At 35.5% G+C, this 19,977-nt stretch overlaps 1 protein-coding gene across 1 annotated transcript in view; it reads right to left on the bottom strand.

The window, feature by feature from the left end:
- The window catches only part of HDAC9 (histone deacetylase 9), a 1,064,374-nt gene that overhangs the window by 289,255 nt on the left and 755,142 nt on the right, over positions 1-19,977 (bottom strand). The window contains exons 16-17 of the mRNA XM_079931742.1: positions 9,189-9,309; positions 4,217-4,266 (exon numbers count right to left, since the gene is read on the bottom strand). Of these exons, the coding sequence (XP_079787868.1) occupies positions 4,217-4,266; positions 9,189-9,309 (171 nt within the window). The remainder of the gene's footprint in view (positions 1-4,216; positions 4,267-9,188; positions 9,310-19,977) is intronic.

A 19,977-nucleotide genomic window follows, 5' to 3' on the forward strand; every position in this document is an offset into this window, starting at 1 on the left:
ATCTTAGATAATATGAACCGGAAGAAATGCCTTAAGACAAAAGTGATTTTAGTGGTTTCCAAGCTTGCTGGTGTGCCCCCATGTTGCCAAGCTGGGCCACTCCATGTTCATACTGCGTATCTTTTGTATACGTAATATGTCTTGGACTGTCCTGGAGGTAAAAATTTAAATGGATACAAATCCACAGGACCCAGAGTTTCTCTTAGGACTTATATCAAAACCAAAGATCTTAGGAGTCAAGATGGTTCCTGAATGTCTAAGAACACAATCTGATTCCTAAAAAAACCCCAAAACACTGAATCAAGCTAGTTCTCTAGAGCATCAACAAGCGTAGGTATACACAACACAACACATACACACTCACCTAGACCTACATAAACACCACCAGGAGACCTATAGGCCAATTTGAAAAACAGAGATGCCTCTCTCCAGCACTTTCCAGCAGTGATGGAGTCAAACTAATCCAGTCTTACTCTACCTGCTTCTGCTTGTGCAAGCCAGATTTATCCACCACCTTTGCTGCCACCATACTGATTAGGTGTTATTCTATGACACCCACTGTGCCAGAAGCAGCAGCCACTATTCATTCCTTGGGTACTTCTAAGAGTTTACTAGAGCAGTTCTTGCTACAGAATAGGAAGTTTACTTGGTATGTGTTTAGCACAGTTGAGTACATGTATTTTACGTTCAAGGCATAGTGAGTCATAGGCACAGCAGAGGTCAGACTTGGGAAGTGGGTCCTAGTGAACTGTCCTCATTTCAACTCTGGATCATGAATTAAATGTACTTGTTAAGTGAGTGGGAGTTTGATGATCACCACTCTTTTCACAGCTTTGATTTCCTCCCCATTACCATCCCCACTAAGCAGTCATTAACTTTGCTTCATTCTTTGCCTCATTTGTAGGTAATCAGCCATTCTCTAAAAATGGCCACTTGGGATGTCAGAAAATAAGTGCAAAAACCAATGAAACCCATTTTAAAAGTCAGTAAATTCTCTGCTTTCTAGAATGACTCTGTAAGCTCCTGGCTTCACTGGAGGTTTGCAAAAAATGAGCATGGATTAATGTGGGATGGTGACTGTCCTGTCCTAGGAGTCAAAAAGCAAAGCTCACTGGTGAGCTGCCATCAAGGGGACCACACTACGTTAGCCACACAGATGCACTGCTAGGCTCCAGGGGCTGCGGCTGGTCTGTTGAAGATGAGAGCGTTGGAAGGACCTAAAATGCTCTTTTGGAACTCCTCCACATGGACGTGCACGTCAACTTCATACCTTCAGCCTTTCAGCCTTTCCTAAGTAACTTCAGCAAAATAACCTCACTTCTCTGAGCCTTCAGGTTCTCATCGGCAAAATGGTGTTAATAATTACGACTACATTATAACGTTATTACAAACCTCAGGTGCATGTTGGTAAACTGTAAAGTCCAAATGGATATTGGTTGTAGTTGCCATTTTTATTTCTAGAAGGCAGAGTCACAGGTGAAGGAATAGAAAGATTATCCTTGCAAAATCTAGCATCACTAAAATGACAGAATTAGCTGAAAATGTATGGGATTTCCCTGTATAAAATTTAGTTATAGCAAAATATCACCTAAAACGTACTCAGGACTAGTTGTGTTCTTTCCTTCAATATCTAAGAAACTTAACTGACTTAAATTCCTTAGTCCTTGGAAACCTGATCTAGAATTACTCTGTCCTAACATGAGTTAGCACTCAGTTCTACAGGATGATGGCTTGTTACTGGTAAGGGTTAACTTTAAATAGATTGCAGGTTATAGGGTATGTTCTAATCATCCACAAAAATGCAGACATTTTTCTTCATACATTGTTGGATTTGAACAAATTTGTCCTTGAAATATGGTATAAATATCCTGGGTTAAAAAGGCTTTGTTAATTATTGAAGACAAAAATGGCCTCAGGAGGTTCACAAACAAAATGTCCCACAATGCAAAGTGCTTTGTGAAGTTTATGCCATTTTCACCAGGAATATAATGCATATGCATACTCAGTATGACTCTACTGAAAACTGAATTCTGCTATGAAACTACGTTATAAACCCTCTCATATTACCTTTTCTCTAGCAATATAAAAGTCTAGCAAAGTGGCTTCACACAGGAACCTGTATTTAGCAGGGGCCCCAAGTTTGGATTACTTTGGTATTTTTGCCATCTTGAAATTCTTAATAATTTCTGAACAAAGGGATCTCTATTTTCATTTGGCACTGAGCCCTACAAATTATGTAGCCATAATAACCTGAAGTCCAGCATAACTTTTACTGAGGAACAGCCTTAAACACAACTGACCAGATAAATCAAAGGATATATTTTTGGAATTTTATGTTATTTAAAAGCAGTAAACAGAAACAATTCCATTTACCATCACATCAAAAAGAATAAAATACCTAGGAATAAACCTACCTAAGGAAGCAAAAGACCTGTACTCAGAAAACCATAAGATGCTGATGAAAGAAACTGGAGATGACACAAACTGATGGAGAGATATACCATGTTCTTGGATTGGAAGAATCAATATTGTCAAAATGACTATACTGCCCCAAACAATCTACAGGTTAAATGTAATCCTTATCAAATTATCAATGGCATTTTTCACAGAATTAGAAGAAAAAACTTCACAATTTGTATGGAAACACAAAAGACCATGAATAGCCAAAGCAATCTTGAGAAAGAAAAACAGAGCTGGAGGAATCAGGCTGCCTGACTTCAGATTATACTACAAAGCTACAGTCATCAAAACAGTATGGTACTGGCACAAAAACAAATATAGATCAATGGAACAGGATAGAAAGTCCAGAGATAAACCCACGCACCTGTGGTCACCTAATCTATGACAAAGGAGGCAAGAATATACAATGAAGAAAAGACAGACTCTTCAATAAGTGGTGCTGGGAAAACTGGACAGCTACATGTAAATGAATGAAATTAGAACACTCCCTAATACCATACACAGCAGTAAACTCAAAGTGGATTAAAGACCTAAATGTAAGATCAGATACTATAAAACTCTTAGAGAAAAACAGGCAGAACACTCTTTCACATAAATAGCAGCAAGATCTTTTTGGATCCACCTCCTAGAGTAATAAAAATACAAACAAAAATAAACAAATGGGACCTAATGAAACTTCAAAGCTTTTGCACAGCAAAGGAAACCATAAACAAAACAAAAAGACAAATGACAGAATGGGAGAAAATATTTGCAAATGAAGCAACCAACAAGGGATTCATCTCCAAAATATACAAACAGCTCATGCAGCTCAATATCAAAAAAATAAACAACCCAATGGAAAAATTGGCAGAATATCTAAATAGACATTTATCCAAAGAAGACATACAGATGGTCAAAAAGCACTCAAAACTACAATGAGGTATCACCTCACACCAGTCAGAATGGCCATGATCAAAAAATCTACAAACAATAAATGCTGGAGAGGGTGTGGAGAAAAGGGAACCCTCCTACACTGTTGGTGGGAATGTAAATCGGTACAACCATTATGGAGAACAGTATGGTGGTTCCTTAAAACACTAAACATATGACTACCATATGATCCAGCAATCCCATCCCTGGGCATTTATCTGGAGAACACCATTATTCGAAAAGATACATGCACCCCAGTGTTCACTGCAGTGTTATTTACAATAGCCAGGACATGGAGGCACCCTAATTGCCCATCGACAGACGAATGGATAAAGAAGGTGTGGTACATATATACAATGGAATATTACTCAGCCATAAAAAAGAATGAAATAATGCCATTTGCAGCAACATGGATGGACCCAGAGATCGTCATACTGAGCGAAGTATGTCAGACAGAGAAAGACAAATACCATATGATATCGCCTGTATGTACAATCTAAAGAAAAAATGGTACAAATGAACTTATTTACAGGACAGAGTCACAAGTGTAGAAAACAAAGTTACGGTTACCAGGGGGAAAAGGGGGTGGGGATAATTTGAGTGACTAGGATTGACATATACACACTACTATATATAAAATAGATAACTAATAAGGACCTACTGTATAGCAGAGGGGACACTACTCAGTACTCTGTAATGACCTATATGGGAAAAGAATCTAAAAACGAGTGGATATATGTATAACTGATTTACTTTACTGTACACATGAAACTAACACAACATTATAAATCAACTATACTCCAATAAAAAATTTTTTTTAAAAAGCAGTAAACAAACTCATACTTACCCCAAGTCCACCACAAGGTAATGAAGAAAAAAACTTTTGAGAAGAGTCACCTACACAGTAAGAAGACATGAAAAAATATATAAATTGGAATATAATTATAGTTTTTAAAATTTTTGGTGTTTATTAACACATAATATGTCACATCGTATTTATCATTTGAGTCAGAAGGAAACTGATCAAATTTTAGATAGTTAAGAACTCAAAGCAAATTAATACATATATTATTGCATGTAGAGCCTTTTACTCCACATGAACAAACACATACTTATGAAAGTTGAGTCTCAAGATTTTTTTCAACTGCCCTACAGGATGTTCATCACAATACCTTTTTTGTTTATAACTTATCATAAATAACTCAGCTGTTCATTACGTGTATCCTTCCAGTGTAATGTTTTGAGCCGCAAAGTTTATGAAATACACTGTCATTTTTTACATGCTCCAAATATTAAAGCATTTATTTAAGTATACAGACTTATCTTTAAGTTCTACTTCAGATATAGCTAAGACCAAGTATACTATAAACCTCTCCAACATTCACAATTTTTTAAACAAATAAGTCACAAATCACTATAAATAGGATAACCTTTTGGGGATCTATATAATATACATATAAATGTATCTTTAAAGTAAATGCCAAAATCTTACTTGTGACTATCTTTTGGAAATGAGATTTTATGGAATTTTTAATCATTTTTGTTTACCTGTACTTTGATTTTCTACATTATCTACTACATGTATAGAGAAAACAAAAAATTACTACTCCTAAACCTCCAAGACTAAAATCTGTCTTGCAAAGTAATTAAAGGAACGGCAGTGGGCATTTCTATATCACAGTTAAACAGCTCTGAAGTGACTCATATGGGTCACTCAGGAGATTCGTGGTAGAACCAGGTACAAACCTCCATTTCACTTATCCTAATTCATTTGTTCTATTGATGATCAATGAAATAATGAAAATTGAAAACAGGTTTGTGATGGAATTCACATCATGTCAGTAAAAGTCTAAATAGATTTTACTGTCACAGAAGAAAGTTTATTTTGAAAACAATAAATTGTATGAGTTTTCACATGCAATTGCTAACAGATGGAAAATGATAAAGAAAAATGTAAGTGCAAATGAAAAAATAAGATATCTCGTTATATATAAGGAGCCTCACGAAAAAAAGATGAAAAGTCAACAAAAAAAATAAACAAATCATGAAAAAATATTAAAACTGGAATACTGACTTCAGTAAAAGATACATAAAAAATTTTATGGGGGCTTCCCTGGTGGCACAGTGGTTGAGAGGCCGCCTGCCGATGCAGGGGACAGGGGTTCGTGCCCTGGTCCGGGAAGATCCCACATGCCGTGGAGCAGCTAGGCCCGTAAGCCATGGCCACTGAGCCTGTGCTCTGCAACGGGAGAGGCCACAACAGTGAGAGGCCTGCGTACCGCAAAAAAAAAAAAATTTATGGATAGCTTGGGGAGAGGTAAAAAGTTTTCTTAAGTTGTTCCTCATAACAAAGATATTTCTGTGTCACTGAATATTTTGCAAGGATGTATTCATATGTCATATGTGAAATTAAAATATATAATAATGTATATTTTAATGTCTGAACTCTTCATTCCATAGTCAGTGAAAAAGGTTAAAGATAATATTACAGTGTACTGAAGTAATTTTTAAAGTAATCTAAAAAATTCTTAAACTCTAAGGGAATACAGAAAATAAACGATTTAATACTTGAGGAGAATCTAGCTTAGTACTGTTTAAATAATATTAAACAACCAAATTAATCGATAATTTAAATTTAGTAGTATGCAAAAAATGTTTATTTCACTGAACTGACTCAATTTATTTTTTAATAATGTTATATTGCCTCACCCATGGACTGAGCTCTGGCTAGCCACAAGATAACGAAAACTGGTAGTAAGAATGACAGGAATATTAATGCTAAGGAAAAACCTCTCGGCAGAAATGACTGAAGAGAATGTTTGAAAAGTGTCACCTTACAGGGTCTAGAGTAGTTAAAGAGATAAATGCTGCCCATTTTCAAATCTAATTATTTTATAAGCTATAGATGTCTTTCAACATACGAAGACTGATGGGTCCGGTCATAATGAACTTTTGTTTAAATCCTTTCTCCTAACTCCAGAACATAACTATCAAAAGTAGTAGTATCAATTAAATTCAGAGAATTCATAGAATTGAATAAATTTCAGTTTACTGTGTGTGTGCATCGACAACCCCTCCCTCACCATCTGTGTTGGGAGGGATCAGAGGAAGAAGAGGATGTGTGGGAGAAAAAGAAAGGGATAAAGAGAGAGAAAATATCTTGATGGCTATGAATTTCTATACATTCATACAAGGCAGCTTCAATCTGGTCTTTTAGATACAAAAAACAAGCCACAAGAACTCAAATTTCACAAAGAACAAAAAATTATGAAAAATTAAACTTTTAAAAGAATGGGATTTTTAACTGAGACCCTGAATTGAGGAAAATTGGCCAAGTTTCTGGATTCATGAGAGAAACTGATACAGTTCAGAAGCATCATCAAAGAGGAATTTAGTGCTCGATATCAAGACCTAGCAATGCAACATCCTTGGTTACCTTTACTCCTGTAGCTTGCACTCAAGGCTGACATCGTTGCACTGATCCCTGAGAGGTGCCTATGGAACTCCACATGTGTATCTAAAGTTGATTCTAAAATCATCAATTGTATGAATTTTATCTCACATTAAATATTCAGAACTAATGAGATAAATGGCCATTTGGATCAAAACTGTAAAAATTAAATAATTGGTACTTGGTGTTTTCATTGCATACATATTTGAAAAGGACTTCTGTCCAAGTTCTAAATTATGTATTAGAATTCATTTCTAAATCATCAAATCTTTAAATGATACATGTGTTTTGAGAAAATCTGTTTTTCTCAACAGTGTCAAATTTCATTAAAAAAAAAGTGGTATTGCCATGTTTCATAAGTATGACAGTTCAAAGTTGCCGGAGTTTAAATTTCATTTCTTTTACAAATATGTCCTTTCTCTTAAAATGTGGAATAATGGTGGTCTTGGAACATCTAAACACCTATGTGTAAATTTATCCTAACTAAATCCAAAGTACCTAGTCCTATGCTTAGGTTGAATAATAATTTGAGAGCTAGTTAAAAAATATAGAAAAGAAAAGAAATAGGGAAGGTTTTCTACTTGTTTTCTCTTAACTAAATTAACAATAATCAAAATGGACATAGCTTCCAATCTTTAAAATGCATCAGTATTTCGACCACAGAAGACCATGAAAGTTATTGTTTGGTTTACTTCATCATTTTGGTAAACTGGGTGGGATTATTAATTCATGTTAAAATAAGGACATTTATGACAGTATCCACAGCAAAAGAAGTACTTTATGTAAAGACCTGTATGTGCAGAGATGGATTCCTTCAACAGAAAGAAGAAAAAAACACACAGATTATATATGTTTAGATTGACTCACTGTCCTTTATGTTACTATATAACTTTAATTCTTTTTTTAAAGAAATTTGAATATTTATTTTATTTTATTATTTTTTTAATAAATTTATTTTATTTATTTATTGGCTGCATTGTGTCTTTGTTGCTGCGTGCGTGCTTTCTCTAGTTGTGGCGAGCAGGGGCTACTCTTCATTGCAGTGTGTGGGCTTCTCAGTGTGGTGGCTTCTCTTGTTGCAGAGCACAGGCTCTAGAGCACAGGCTCAGTAACTGTGGCGCACGGGCTTAGTTGCTCCGTGGCATGTGGGATCTTCCCAGACCAGGGCTTGAACCCGTGTCCCCTGCATTGGCAAGCGGATTCTTAACCACTGCGTCACCAGGGAAGTCCATATATGACTTTAATTCTACTATACAAATTGATTTTCATCATCAAATTTTCATAATACGCTTTCTAAAAATTGAGTAATTTTTCTGTGTTCCCTTTTCTGTCAATTTCTCCCTACCTTGCATGCATGTACATGCACACACACACTCAACCATATACCTTTATTTCATAAATTTAGGGATGCCTGTCACTTGTTTTAAAAGGGCAGATTTTTAGCGTTATAATTGGTAACTGTTAATTTCCCCTTATAATTGCTTTCCAAGATGCCTGCCTACTACATGTCATACACTTGCTTTTGAATTGTTTAGGACCAGTTAACATAAAATCATTTTGAAATAATACTGAATTGCGTGAAAGAGTCCAATAATTTGGAACTGACACAATAGGTTTATTTGAAAGAAAGGGGCAAGAAAAAGTCCTCAAATGCCTTTTTTAGTTAAAAAACTTAAAACATGATCTTTCTGTCATACATTGCCATGTCATGTATTGTTATTGCATTGTAAAAGATCATGAATAAACGTAATTAATAGATTGTTTCCGTTAAAATACGGTTTTGTCATGAACTTTCTTCAAAATCTGTTGTTTCTATCGCTCATATAAAGTCTATATAAAGCTGTGAAACATACATTTGATTTTAAACTCTGATAATATTAAGATTTAAAATGCAATCTTACTATAAAATACAGTGTTCTACGTGTAGCAGTAAGGAGTTTTCACTTAAAATAAGTTGTATTATACCCTTTGTCTGTTAAGGTCATAGAAAAAAGAACTGAAAGACACAAAATAAATGTGAAAGGTGAAGATAAATTTGCATAAAGAACACAAAAACTATTTTTTTTAGTCTAAAAATGTAAGCCAGCAAACTCCACAGTGCATTTATTCCTGTCAGCTAAAACACAGTGAACAAATGCTATTCAAATAAAAGTAAACATCATGAAACTTGCAGTGTCATTTTTTCTAATGCGGGATTTTCTTCATCTACATTGACTTCTATTGTAAACGACTCATTCCACAGAGCAGTGCTGTTGGAAAAGCTGATTTTTTGTCTCACTGCTTGCCAAGTATTTTGAACTGACAGCAGCGCTGACTAATGACAGTGCTGGAATGTGCTGTTCTCAGTAGAATGGAGGCCCATACAGACCTAGTAGTGTCCTGGGGTCCAGCTTCTGTCCATCCAGGGGGTTGGTGCCATACAACAGCGAGTGATGTTCAGAATGAACAAGCTGTATTTCCTCCAGGCTGGCTTTTCGACCTTGAATTCGCTGAAAGAAAACAGCAGAGACCTACAGTACTTCACTGACAACATTTAGGAGAAAATAAGACCCCAAGTCACATTTAAGATGATTAATAATGGTCGGAGTTTCATCATGTAGGAGTGTGACACGGATTTGCATTAACGAGGTACCATAATAATACTTGAAAAATAAGTGTATGCAAGGTTCAGATCCAATGGATTGCTTATGCCTAAGTGGGCAATTGACATTAAGCATATTCTTCTTTGGCATAAAAAAAAAATCTATAAAAAAGATTGGGATTGACACATATATACTATTGATACTATGTATAAAATAGATAACTAATGAGAACATACTGTGTAGCACAGGGAACTCTACTTAATGCACTGTGGTGACCTGAATGGGAAGGAAGTCCAAAAGGGAGGGGATATATGTATATGTATGGCTGATTCATTTTGCTGACAGTAGAAACGAACACATTGTAAAGCAACTATACTCCAGTAAAAATTAATTTATTAAAAAAAAGAAGATAACATCTACCTTATAGTATTACTGTGAGGAACAAATGAAATAAAATAATTATGTAAAGCATCAAACAAAAAAGTTAATAATAATTAAAAATTAATAATAATTAACTCCTTTGTAAAAGTACCAACTTAAAAACAAACAGGAGCTATTGCTTAGCTAACAAGTAAATTCAACTCTTACTTTACACACTCACCCAAAGAACTTGTTGAAACAAATTCCTTACTGTTTCTTAAAGGACATAAGTAAATACCAATACATTTTAATGTATTTGATTATTACCCATATGCTGATCACTTCATGTGTGTGCACCTCACAACAGTGGTCGTCTAGACAAATGTCACTCAAAATATGTAACACTGGGATCAGTAACAGTTCAGGAAGTGTTTATGAATGGTCTGTGATGAGGTCTGCATAAAGCTGAGAATAAATATTTAGAAACTTTTATAGTAATCTGACAGAGTATTTTTATGTCTGCTGAATCAAATATAATCTTGTATGTCTTCAATTTTTATTTCACTATTGTAGTATCTCATTTTTAATGTATTTTATATAAGCATTAGTTTGTGACAGAATGGAAATTAAACAAAAACAATAACTGCTGTTTAATCAGAGACAGTTTGAGACACTCTATAGACTCAGTCAATATTTTTACACCCATGCTAGGCAGAAACGTTCACTTCAGCTAACAAAGAATGGTCCTTCAACACAGACAAAACTGTACATAAATTAAATCTCAGTCAGTCAATGGACAAAGTGTTCTTCCTGGTCACATTTCTCAGCTGGCACATCTCTGAGCCCAATAAACGTGCTGGTGTATGAAGTTAATTAGCCTTATTTTAAAAATTGCTGTGCTTTCCTAAAATTACCCAAACGGTGTTAATATTTTACTTAAAATATCTATCAAAACAAGACACTTGTAAAGTAATATATTAGCAGAGAACTACAGTAAAATTCAGAGAGAATCTGTTCAGGGAATCCTGTCCTTTCATGTTCCTGACCATGAATTACCAGTTAATGTGGAAACATAAGGTGACAACGACACCTCTCAGGACCAAGACAATTCCATGCTCAATCTCCCTAGTTTAAGATGATGTGGCTGCTGCTGTGTGGTTCCCTGAGGGGGCAGGCAGGGAGAACCTCGATACACTGAGACTTCCTAGAGCTTTACTGGGTAGAGGTGCTTGTCACTGAAAATAAATCATCATGTCACAGTGAGAAAGGAATGGTGAGGGACCCAAGGGGTAAGAAGAAGGTAACAGGAGTGATGTAAAACAGAAACTTCTTGACACTGTGCCATTATGTGCTGAATAAACAAATGCTTATGGAATTTCTTTGTGATGGCACTGAAGTTCCCTCTGTTTGACACCCCATTTACATTTCCAGAAAAATAAAAATACGCTTTAGAGAAATTATTCCCAGGTAGGCGTTGAATGTTAAAATTAAACCAGGTAGGTAATGCTGAAGACTAGGGCAAATTTATGATGGCCATCTGGTCAACCATTGCTCTGATCAATAAACAAACATGTTATTGACCTAGATGGCTTGCTGGTAAACATTAGATTTGGAGACATTTATGGAAGACCAGAACAACCAAAGAAGCAGAATGACAAGTAATGAGAAAGAGAAAGTTCTAAGTCACTATTAAAGGGAAACATTTTAACTGGGAGATTTCAGCTGGAGGAAAATCCCCCAAGATAAGTAGTAGTAACTCCATGGTCTGAGTCATCTAATGTTAGAATGAGCAGCACACTGGAAACCAGACTGCGGCAGCCGGTCCTGGTCTGGCAGAATAGTGAACACCATGAAATAACAGGGCTTCCAGCTCTCACTTCTATGAGTCTATGAAATCCATAGCCACTACCATCTTATACGCTGATACAGTGAAACATCTTTATCTTAAACAATGCCAGCTCTGTAGCTAACTATCAGACCCATGTTTGGACTACTATCATGAAGCGCCATCATTTTTTCCCTTTCTCCTTTTCTATAAAGATATTTTTCAGTTCTACATTGAATTTTTGCCTCTGGTGTAACATTAAATACCATTAGTAATAAATATATCTTTATGTTTTCACAAACTAGTCATATATATTTACATAGCATACATTCCATGCTTGTCCTAAGTCCTTTCTCATTCTCCCACAATCCCACTAGTATTCAGGCTGAATGTTCAATCACACATTTGAAAAATAATCTGCTAGCAAGATTCAATTATTGACAGTAGCTCAAGAACTGATAAATCTTAAGAGAACACCTGCTGAATCTCAGTCATTCCCTTGTGTAATACCAGTTAACTGACACTAAGGATAGAGCATCTGGCCCAGCCTATTTAGCTTTCACTTCTTCTAAGAGTATTACTTTTTAGTATACTCAAGACCTCCCCTTCACTACTAAAATGTAACAAAGTATACAAGTATTTCCTTTGATTTCTTCACCTCCCCCCACCACACTTCTTTTTGATTCCCAGGAAGCATTTTACAATGACTCTTTTTATTATTATAGAAAATGTTTCTTTAAAAAATATTTACGCTAAATATAAGCACTAATTCTTGACGATCACTTTCTGCGTTTAAGGCCGCTGGAAAACAAGACCCACAAACAGGGTGTACATGTTTCTACAGAAAGAGGGCAGTGAAAACCAGTTCAATATGAAAACATGTTTCTACCTGGAGAAAGGATCTGGAGAAAGCATGCTCTGAGATTTATACCTCCAAGAGGCACTGCTGTGGGAACTCCGTGGATGTCTAACTAAAAATTCTGAAACAGAACCAGCTCTCCTTTCTTATTAGTTCGTTTTGCCTATTATCAGATGTCTTATATTTGTCACATTCTACTTTTCCTCTCAAATTGAGGTCTCCAGCAGTTTTCATTTTCTGGTATCATCATCAGTAATTTATTAAGTTATGTGTTTATGCTTAAATATAGATAGTTCCGTTTAATCCCTTCCCATATTTTCTATTTCCTGTGTACCCTTTATTCCTTCAATTTTGTCTCATGATGCGCTTTTGAGCCAAAGGTCAAGAGCACAATGAGTCAGAAAATAGGATAAAGTGCTCTGATAACTGTAATTTAGGGAGATACTGATTTCCGTTCTCAGAGATATTTAGCCTGCAGGATGCCTAGCTAAAGTCATCTATGAGTTTGACCAAAAGAATTTTTGAGAATTCTGAGTATATTCGGACACTCAATGCATATAAAGGATGGCATGGGTCTCCACCTGGGTATTTCTCACTTGAGATGCAAATATAGGTCTTAAGTAACTTGCCAATATAAGTCTAAGAAAGAAACCTTATAGCTCTTCCTTCAATTTCTTAGTAAAGAAACGCTGTCATGTAGGAGGTATTCATTATTCTATTTCCATTCTCTGTGACTTGCACTCAAGTAGTTTCTTCCTTGAAAGCAGGAAAGGAACTCATGCGCCCTGAGCGCCTACCCTGTGCTAAGCACCCGAGGAATATGATCTTATTTATTAGATCAGAGCCCCAAACAGTATACATTCACGTTTGAAGTTTGCTAAAGTTGTTCAAAATGACCATATCATTGAGTATCACAACACACCGTGGTTTTTTCCTAAAGAAGTAGTCTTTCTGAATTAAAGCCTGTTAATGCAACCTGATTATAGAAGGAATGTTCTGAACATGATCTACAAAGTCATACTGTGACAGGATAAAATGCAGCCTACCCACACACAGAGCACACACACGGTATAGATTCATATTTTTTTCTGCCAAGGAGCAGGGAAAAAAGGAAATAGTTCTATTCCTTCCCCTCCTCTGTTCAAAGCCTGGATTGAGGCCAGTGTCCTAATCAGTTCTCATTGGCCCTGGAGGAATCAGAACCTTTTGTAAAATATAATAAAGGGCATAAAATCATGATAAAATGCATGAAAAAGCAGTGCCTTTGGTTAGGGAACTAGAAATAATTTAGCAGAACAGATGGATTGCATTGGTTTGGTATTACTGAGGACATGAAAGGGCTTATTTTGTGGCAGTTCCAAACTAAGAGAAAATGTCCAACTTCAATTTGACAAGTCAAAGTACCTGCCTCTGCTGGGGGAGACCCCATTTTCTTTAATCATTTTCAAAGTGGTGACATATTAGGCAAGAATTTCCACTGAAATATCTCATTTTCTGAAAATATTTCATCCAGTGTCCCTAAATATAGGGATGCGTTTTTATTTTTTTCTACAAAGATCTGCAGGGCTGCAGACTTACAGAGTTAAACTAAAGAATCATAAATGACTTATGACTGTCAAAGTTACCCTCTGTTACAAACCCCATTCTTAATATTTAACAAATCAGTTCACACCTATTCATTATTGTCAATACTCTTTCCTCTCTTAAACAAACACAAAAAATCCGGTCTCGTTGCTCATGCCCAAGCTTACCAACCGGCGTTTTCAAATGCTACAACCAACTGCTTCTTTAAATGTTACAAAGAAGATAGTTTCTATCCCCTCCCCGCACTGCATTCTCTCCTTCCATAGATCCCTCATCATCTAATAACCTGTTCTCCTCAGAGGCTTTCTTATAAGGAAAGGGGAATGAAAGAAGGAAGGCGGCTACTAAGCCAGCAGGCAGTCCGACAAGCTCTTGGTCCTTTCTGTCAGTCATATGAAAAGAAAGTGAATTGCAAGTCAGGAGCCCTGAGTTCTGGGTTCTGACTGTCACATGTCCTTAACGTGCCCATAGCCTGCTATGAGGTACCTTTCTGGAGCTTTGTTTCTTCATCTATAAACATAAGGAGATTTAACCAAATTACTTTTAGCCCTAGAATGGTAAGTGAAAATGGTAAGCCCTAAAATGGCTATGAGAAATTACCTTATACACAACACTCAATAAAATATCCTTCATTTTGATTTATAGATTTGCCTTGGGCAAGCAAATATCATAATTGAAATGATAAATTACCATGGTTGAAGCAAGAGAGGAGATCTCACTATGAAGGTTTTCAAAAAGATGCCAGGTTTTCCTTGAAGCCCATTTTTTAAAAATGCTTAATCATATTTGAAAAAGAAGAGTATTTTTTAGAACTCATTTTCCTATCCCATGACAACTTCAAAATAAAGAACATTTTTCCCAATTTAAAAAAAATTTTGTGCATGAAACTTCTGAGTTAATACCACCTTTGTTTCTCAGGTAAATGTTTACTTTTGTTACTCTCCCATCTCCAAATATTTGACTCCATTCACCTCTTTGTCTCTACCTCATTAAGTTTATGTTAAGAAACTTGAGTTTCTGTTGATTTTTAATATTGGTGAACCTTGGAATCAGCTGCATAAGTTTAAAAGGTATTAATGTCTGGGTCATACGTTCAGAGCTCCTGCTTAACTTTGGTTACAACCTAGGCATCCAGAAACTGAGACCCACCCAGTGGATTTTAATGGGTAACCTAGGTCAAGAACCACATCTTAGAGGGAGCTGTCCATTCTTCCTGCTCATAAGTGAATTCAAGATGCTGACCCTGTACTAACCAACATAGCTAAAATAAATGGCTGGCAGAGAGAAGGTTGGAGAGTAAAAAAAAAAAAGTTTATCTGATCTTCAAAATAACAAGTGTCATCTACTTGCATGTAATACTGCTGGATTCAGTCATTACAATTTATTTAAAAGTAGTTCAGGGCATAGAATAATTTCAAAAGTACTTCAGAACACAGCAAGTCCATTCAATAACAAATGTCTGGGTGGTAAAAAGCGTATGTACTATGTACTTTTTTTCCAGTTTTGTGTCCACTCATTTCAAACCATTATGCTCATCAGAAAGTAAGAAAAAAATGTTATGCCTTAGTGTACTGGCTCAATTTTCACAATTTTTATGCAACTGAATCTCCTATGTTGTAATTATTTTTTTAAACATTGTAATGAACATTTTACTGATTTGGGTTGAAGCATTTTTTTATACTAATCATGTATGAAACAAATTTGTCACAATAAATATTTTGTTACTTTAGCACAACAACTTTCAGACAGTTCAAATCCATATAACTAGTCATTTTTTGCTAATAAGCTTTAATGCTGCTGTTTAAAAAAAAAAATCCTGTATCACTTTCCAAATGGACTCAGAAGGGCAGCCTGTCTTACTTCCTTTTATTGGTTGTTTTCCACACTAATTTTTTTTTTGCAGAAATCAAAATCAAAAAAAAAATTCCAAATCATCTTAATTCTGATTATGGGCTGCACACGTATTTTTAACGTTATTTATCTGCCAGGGTCCACTCTACTGGGTTATACAAATTTCTCTGAGAATAATGACACCTTGGTTTACTCATCACATCTAGATCATTTGTACTTCTTTCCATAACTGCCATATCCTTTAGAGACAATTCACCAGATTCCCTGTTTGAGTTTCTTATTGCTTTGTGGTTAGATTCTAAGACACAAGCACACACACAAAAGTTTTTTGCAAACTAAACAAAACAGTAAGCTGTTATGTGCTGCCATCTAGTTAGATTAGTCCATAAAACAAATGTTTAATTGAATTTCCATTAACTTGCAATGTTTAGTACTTTGTAACCTTCAAGTCAGAAAACTTGCACACTTCAAAATTGAGTTTTTCTAAAGAGTATTATATTTCTTTATTTAGATTTACAAAAGGTATTTTAAAAATCACTTGTGTGTGCAGGAAAGTGTGCTGGAGACCCTATCCCTGAGCTCCCTGGCATCTTAAGATTTTACACTAAACCTGCTCTCTACATTTTTCACTGGAATGGCTGAGAAGTCCCAGAAGGGGCAACAGTAGCTTGGTTCTGTGTCCCAGAATTGTTTGTAATTACTTTGTGTTGGCACTTGAATAAAGGAGTTAAACATTTCAGCACAGTATGTTGCTTATGGTTTTTACTTATGAATTAAGCGAAACAAAGTTATTCAATATTAGTCACAAAGAGGCAATGCAAATTCCATATAATGTGTAATCCAACAAAAGCATTATAAAATGTTATTATTCTCAAAACAAATGTGAGAGCAAGCAAATGTCTGTGGGTGGCGTGGTGGGCTGAGAGTCATGAGCACTTCTGGAAAAACACCTGCAAGTGCATTTCTAACAGATGATGGGTCAACCTCTGCAATTTTTTAAGCACAGAAGAGCACATCTTTTTCTTCAGGGGCACACACACTTCAGAAACCTGGCTACCTAATCCAAGAGCTTATTCCCAAAGAGGACACCAAATGACCCCTCCAGACCCATTTCTTATGGTGACAAGAAAGCTGCTGGTTTTGCTTTTTACTCCCAACAGAATCACTAAACTCAGTGTGAATGATTCAATAGGGGAAACAACTAAATGGTATTGGCATGAGGGACTATTAACTATTTCAATTTTTTTAAAACAGTGCCACGTCATGCCAAGAGAAGTTAACCCATGTAACCACTGTAATCTAATATAATAAGGACTAATGTTTTCTCTGGCTGCCAATCAGGACTGTAAGCACAGCCAATTTACACTATAGCTTACAAACTAAAAGCAATATGTTTACTAAAACATCCTAAAAGTTTTGTCTACTCTTAACCAAAGAAAGTGTTATGCTCCAAATTAACTTCTTAGGCATCTAATTTCATATGATATTAGAGCTGAAAGATCCTAGCAAATATCCTGCTTAACACCCTCATCTTACATATGGGAAAACCAAAGATCACTAAGGTTAAATGATCTGACAAAAGTACACAGATAATTAATGGCAGGACGAAGGTCAACTCTAACACTGAACAATAACCTTTGAAGGAATCCATTTTGGTTAATTTTCTACACTGATAAATGAATTGAAACGATACATAAGTTTGATTTGTGGATCAGACTCTTGTTTAAAAACAAAGAAGCCCTTTCAACGTTTTAAAATTGCCATCTTTTCTATCATAATCATTGTTTAATTGCAACATTGACTACTCCATTGGCTGAGGAAAGCATTTTTTTCTCTGTACGCCAGCAGAATTGAGACTCCTTACCTCCTGTCCCAGTGAAATTCTATGGCATGTTTTGGATTAGGTCAGCATAAGTCATAGATGTTTTGATAACACAGGAGCAAATAAATAATATGGGCAACAATTTCATCACTTAGGAAAGCAAACACCTGCTGAACTGTTCTTAAACTATGTTAGGAAAAAGAGTGTTCTGTTTGCACTTTTAAAGTTTTGGATCAGACTTTTGTGCTTGGTCTTCATTAAGAGCCAATCTGCCAATCTGGGCTTTCAAGTGCATTATTTGTTAATTGTGTGATTGTTTGCTAGAGAGACCCGTCTTTGCTGACTGGACTGGAATAGACTCACTCATTCTCACTCAACTGTGGGGTGCCCACTGTTCTTCTAACATTTCATCCTGGGTCTGATGTCACATCAGCAGTGCTGTTGTATAAACTGAATTTCATGGTTTCAAATAATACAAGACTAAAATAATGTGATGTACCAGGAACAGAAGAAGACGACTGATCACAAAAGGATAATAGACTTTTAAATTTTAAGACCAGTGTGAACCATATTACATTCCATTTACTTCTGCACTTTGCTCCTTTCATAAATAGTGTTCCTTCAGGTAACAGATTTAAGGGATATCACAAACTAACAATGCATTTCAGGCTATCATCAGGCACTGCTAATTTGGAGCAGGTGGGGCAGGGCTTCAGGATATAACAAAGACTTGAAAGTGAAAAAAATGTAAACAGCAATGCCTCAGCTTGCAAAAGTAAAGAGAGACAGCCAAGCTAGGAAACATCTATAGTAGATGCGAAGGTGAGACAGGAACACTCTCATGAATAAATATCCATTAAGGCTAGTCTACCACAAGTAAGTCTCCTTGATGGTTTACTTTACCGGCTCCATATAGGATTGTGCAGACAATAGAGTGGTTTGGCTTCCAAACTGCATTATCAAAATCATGAAAACCTTGAAGATAACTCTAAAATTTACCAAAGAGTATGAAAGCCTTCTGCCATATAATATGGATGCTACTGGAAAAATATGAATAATAGACTTTCACTCAGGAAAGAACCAGAGAAATAAATCTAGCTGAAATTCTGTCACTTTGGGGTTTCTAGGTAAAGGATACATTTAATCAAAAGCAGAACTCCACATATGAAAAACATTTGATAATTCTATTATCAACACATAATAAAACTTGTGAAACTAAGTCTGTATACACTGCTCTGACGTATTCATTTACAATCCCAACTGCTGAATGACCCATCGACATTATCTATATTTTGATGTAAAGAGAATAACCATTTAATCCCCTTGTAAGATGAGACAGTTCATCTTCAAAAGAGAAAATCAATAAAGAAAATAATTTATCCTTAGAAATGAACACAACGAATGAATTTTGCATCTTTAAAAGTCAGTTATTTTTAGTACTTTGCAGAGAAGAAAGATCAGACTGAATTAACCCCTGCTATCAAATAGAGGCAAGTGCACTTTACTCTAAGAAATAGTCTGTCTGCTTTGGCATGTCTATTTCAACTGAAATATTTTACAGGTTCACTTTAAAGTAAATTGGCTTTGAATAGAATTTTATTGACTACACTTTCGATTGTCAAAATCAGTTAACTCAATTAACTCAAAAGTAGTCACAAAAGATTGTCTTCATTTTATCAAAGTACAGTGAATTTAGTATGGTTTCAAAGTATTAGTTTCCTTCTGACATAACTATGGTCAAAATATCAATATTATCCATTTACTTTTTTCCCAAACTGGTAAGAACTAGTTAGATTCCCTTCATTGCTCTATAAAGAAGGATAACAGAACCAAATATGTTCCGCAACATGTTAAATTATCAGTCTATAAGAATAGGGACCATGTTTGCCTTGTGAAATTCCATAATTCTAGTCCCTAGAACACATCTGGAACAGAATATAGACCCAAGAAAAAGTGCTTTTGATCAATAAATGTTAAGGTAATGTAAGAAAACACATGGGGGATATTTTTCTTTTAAAAAAGTTTCAGACTCAAATATAGACTGTTACTGGATCTTAAGCAACTTTGGACATTTACAGCAACTAAATCAAACAACTGCTGGTTGTTATATATTTTGCAGATTTGACAATGGGAGTCTTTTTGACCTGATAACATTTTTACTTTTAACTTTTGAAAGCCTAAAGAAACTAATTTTTCTAAATAAAAAATGAGACTCACCAAGAATCTACAGAAATGAATCTAAACATCAATAAAAAGAAGTGACTTTTCTTGGTA

This window comes from Stenella coeruleoalba (assembly GCF_951394435.1).
Source record: "Stenella coeruleoalba genome assembly, chromosome: 9".
Taxonomy (NCBI): Eukaryota; Metazoa; Chordata; class Mammalia; order Artiodactyla; family Delphinidae; genus Stenella; species Stenella coeruleoalba.